Genomic DNA, 4,441 nt, shown 5'->3' with positions numbered 1-4,441 from the left:
AAGTCAAGTGTATTTTTAGGCTTGGACTTCAGCAGGAGCTGTTTCTAAGTGTAAGGTACCCTCTGTACATAAAAATTGTAATTAAAATAAAAGTAGGTAAAATAATCCAAATAAAAAAATAGCTCACATGGAGCAATGTGCTCTTACATCTACAGTTGCAATGGCACATGATACAGAAACACTGCTGTCTCAGAGATTATCTCTGTTTTACAATAACGGTAAGAAATCAAACTGTGACACTGGTATTGGGATTCTCAGACTTTATTAAAGGCACAAGTAATTCAGTGTTTCTAAAGGCAACAATAAAGTGTAACACCTGTCACATTTACTACTTTGCTTGTCTTTATGAAAACCTTTCCAATATGAAATATCTTGTTTACTGTTATAGATTTACGATAAAATCGCATAAAACAAACACAATAACATCTGAATGGAAGAGAGAACTGTATCGCTTTTTTGTTGTTGCTATTGACCGTATTTAATGTACAGTAATCAAAAGACAATTATACATCATGCAAACATTCACTCATTCAAACATGATTAAAGGTACACAAGACATTTAATTTGTGTCATTTTAAAGTGCAATTCATCCAAATCTGTACCTACCAAAGAGTATGAGAAAAACAATCCTGCCCCACTTCCTGTAGGCCTATTGAAAACAAATCCATATGGATGTATTAAACCTTTCATAACATTTGACTGTATCTGAAAATGACCTCATTCATCAGATTTCACATTTACAAACTTCCCTGCTGAGAGGAGGGCCAAGATGCTGAGCAGCCAACCACATGAGCTCATTTTTTGAGTGACAGCAGTATCCAACAATCAGAGGTTGAAGAGTGCACAGCCAGGGGTGCACAGCTGGGGGTGTTTACAAGTGTGCGACCCGTGTTTAGTATGTACTGTATAGAAATCTTATGATCAGAGTAGCTTACACTACCTCTGCAGCTGTAGCAATTACATGCCAGATGGATGTCATCAAGTTTTTACCTTTAAGTTGTTTCCACCATGGAGGTAGTATAAGACCTGGAGAGAGTGAATAAGTCCCGCCCCAGTCATTTCAATAGGAAACGCTAGGCTAGTGAATTCAGCCAAAATTGAACAAAATTTTCAGCTTCCAAAATGGAGTTTCATGGAGCTCATTTCCGGGACCAGTTTACTCAGCCAATTACGTGCAACGTTACTGACGTAAGGTTGAAAGTTATATGGAAGACAGGCATTGGATGCATGGAGGTATTATAAGGTGCCCAACCACAGACCTATATAGGTCTGTGTGCCCAACACTAAACTTGTGCATGTGCTGTGCACTCACCAATCATGAGCGAAGTGGACCCGGATATGATGTGAATTGGTGAAAATGGCGACGAGGAAGGGCCTTGCTAATCGGTGAAGCTAACCAGCCAAATCCTGACCCCCTGGTTTCCATGTAGACAGATATTTATGAAACGCATTGGTTTTGGCCTACCGTTTTCACATCAAACAGAGTTTTAAAATCTACATCCGGCTTTAAAAATATCCTATTTGGACTGGGACCAAAAAACAAAACAGAAAACGGCCCGGGGCATTTTTTGGCATAGACCAGCCCTTCACATGTGCACAATATTCATTTCCTCACAAATCATGCTGTTACTACATGCTGGCCCTCACAATGACATCACACTATATAGCCCCTATAGACCCATACTGTAATAGGCCTAGCCATCCATGGCTGAATATTTTGGCTCCCTTCCAGTCTCTGCTAATGAATGAATGAATGAATGAATGAATGAACGAATGAATTAATTAATTAATTAATGAGTCAATCAATCAATCAATCAATCAATCAATCATTCAATTAATACATCAATTATCAACTAATATTTCAACCACACAAACTATCAATATCAGTGGCAGCCATGGCCTAATGAGTAGAGAGTTGGACTCAGGGATGGATTAGGGATTATACGTGCTTGACCAAATATATACATATAATGTAAATAATGAACTTGTTATTAACAAAGCATTTACTAATCTTTATAAATGAGTGAGAAAATACTATGTTAACACAGCAGACACAGCACGGCTGCAACAGCCCTGAAAGGTTATCCTCCAAAGAGCAAAGGAGATGAAACCCTCACATAAAAACACACATAACACACATAGAACGCATCCAGTACTAGCCCACAGTGCTGTGCAGCCGTAGGTTGGCTTTGTTTATAGGCTAAATAATGAAGTGTTAATAAAGCTTTTTTAAGGAACAGCTTTTGTAATGTGTTACCGTTGGGATCTGGGCTACTCATTTCTCCTGGATCTAAATAATTGTAAGTCACTGTATAAATGTGTGAAAAACTGCAAGGGGCCCTGGATGAAAACACCTGCCAAGGGCCGAGCACAAGGATACAAACTGTAGCAATGTAATTCATAAAGAGACACGGCTGCATAGAGCTCAGACATGATGCCATATTTGCTATCTTGACAAATCCCTCTACCATCCATCTCCACCACTCTCTCTACTAATATGATCTGATCTAATCACGCTTGAAGAAGGAGAAGAAATTTGCCTCCTTGCCATCCTTGTTCACCTCAAGCTTGGCATCCTTGCAAAATGGCGGTGGAACGAACACATCAGGTTCCACCCCCACAACATTGTCGTAGTAGCTGTGAAAGAAAAGAAAACAAACAAACAAACCAATGAACTATAGGCTGTGATTTGAATTGAAATTCAATATGGTGGACACTGAGAATATCCACCATATTTTGTGCAAATTTCCAAGTCGTGTTGAATATAGAAATTGATAATGTTGCTAAGTACACAAGAAAAAGATAACATTTTTGAATGATCGTCATAAGTTCTGGATTTAAAGGACTGTAAATGTACATACTCTGCCTTTATGACTACTGTATTCTGGTTATGCTCGGCTTACAATGCATCAGAACACAATTCAAACAATCATTTTTACTCACCTTACACTGAAGGTATCCGTGGTCTTTGACTTGACGAAGGCAGAAACAGGAAAGCAGCCATACTCGGTGAAGGACAAAAAGTAAATGCCTGTGACAAAACAAGGAACAAAATTTAATCCAAAAAAAGAAAAGAAAGAAAAGTCAAACTAAATCAAGGGAACAAACAAAAGACTGGATAAAGCTGACCTTTCTGATAATTCACAGCTAACACAAAGTTTGGCTGACCAGTTACTGCTAGTTGAGACTGCAGACTGCTAAACAAGAGCTGTAAAAGGTGGCAACCTGGCCCCTTAGTTCTCCTAGCCCCCTGAAAACAACCAGCATACATCATTTTTTTTCTCCCTCTCTTATTGTCCTCCACTAGTCTATATGTTGATACATTTTTTCTCTATTTTATGTTTTGAGGATTTTTAAAAAAGAAAAAGAAAAAATAGGCAAGAAATAATAATGAAAAAAGGGGGGGGGGAAGAGAAAACGCATGGTGGTGGTTGGGTTTATTAAAGACAGAAAAGGGCCCTGCCGTGGCCTAACGGTAGGGAACTGGGTTACTACGCCGGCGACACGGGTTCGATTCCAGCCCGGGCCATTTGCCGATCCTCCCCCATCTCTCTCTCTCACTCACTTCCTGTAAAGAAAGAAAAGAAAAGGGGAAAAAATTATGTCTCACCCTGCTTGTCGGGCATGTCTCCCCACCAGCTGTTGACCAGAAGACCCTCTCCCAGTGCAGACGAGGTTCCTATCACCACCTGGGAAATGAACTCTGCCCCCTTGGGCACCTCCATGGGGTGGAAGTCAGCCTTCAGGGGCTTCTTCACGCAGGTCTTGTTGTGATAGTAGATCTCATACAGAATGCCCTGTGAATGTGAACATTAATACATTGTTTATAAATTGTTTTATACATATATGCTAATTTGTAAAGGAGTCATCCGGTGTTACGTTGTGTTAAAATGTGATGCTGAGCCCCAACTTTTGCCACATAGGTCCTCTACATTCCAAAGTCCAGCGCTATTCAGAATTCCAAGAGCTAGGTGAAATGTAGCTTCTGCTATGATGGACCGGTACCTGTTTAGCCATCGCTAAATCTCTACTTTCCACCCATCTACGAGGCTCAAAGTTGCTCAATACTTCATTCAGCAGAGTCGGGGGTTGTTGACATGTAAAACGAGGCATAGACAACTTTGCTGGTGCATATTTCGTTTAGAAACAGGGCCGTTTGTAGAGGCTGCGTCACAGCACGGCTACAGCCTTCACCACAGAAGGTGTACAGTACAGACACACCACTCACAACATTTCCGGGTGGTAATGCACTCTAGGGGCGCCAACGGGTGAGTGCAGACTCCATTCGGAATGAATTGACTGCACTCTCACGACAGCACCCTCTAGGTGAACTGCAGGCATGGGTCGAGTGAGTGAAGTGGAGATTTTGTTTACATTTTAATCCTTGTTTAATCCTTAATGCCTTGTGTTCCTGCCTGGACCCTAATCCCTCATTTGTTTC

General features: G+C 40.7%; 1 protein-coding gene across 2 annotated transcripts in view; it reads right to left on the bottom strand.

The window, feature by feature from the left end:
* Positions 1-245: 245 nt before the first annotated feature.
* Positions 246-4,441, bottom strand: part of LOC134437066 (ependymin-1-like) — a 6,754-nt gene continuing 2,558 nt past the window's right edge. For both annotated transcript variants that reach the window (XM_063186502.1, XM_063186501.1), the window contains exons 4-6: positions 3,611-3,797; positions 2,944-3,031; positions 246-2,637 (exon numbers count right to left, since the gene is read on the bottom strand). In XM_063186502.1, coding sequence (XP_063042572.1) covers positions 2,508-2,637; positions 2,944-3,031; positions 3,611-3,797 — 405 coding nt within the window. In that variant the 3' untranslated portion in view covers positions 246-2,507. The remainder of the gene's footprint in view (positions 2,638-2,943; positions 3,032-3,610; positions 3,798-4,441) is intronic.

The sequence above is a fragment of the Engraulis encrasicolus genome, chromosome 21 (genome assembly GCF_034702125.1).
Source record: "Engraulis encrasicolus isolate BLACKSEA-1 chromosome 21, IST_EnEncr_1.0, whole genome shotgun sequence".
In the NCBI taxonomy this organism is placed as follows: domain Eukaryota; kingdom Metazoa; phylum Chordata; class Actinopteri; order Clupeiformes; family Engraulidae; genus Engraulis; species Engraulis encrasicolus.
The sequence above is the reverse complement of the archived record's forward strand: the minus strand, read 5'-3'. Positions and strand labels throughout refer to the sequence as shown.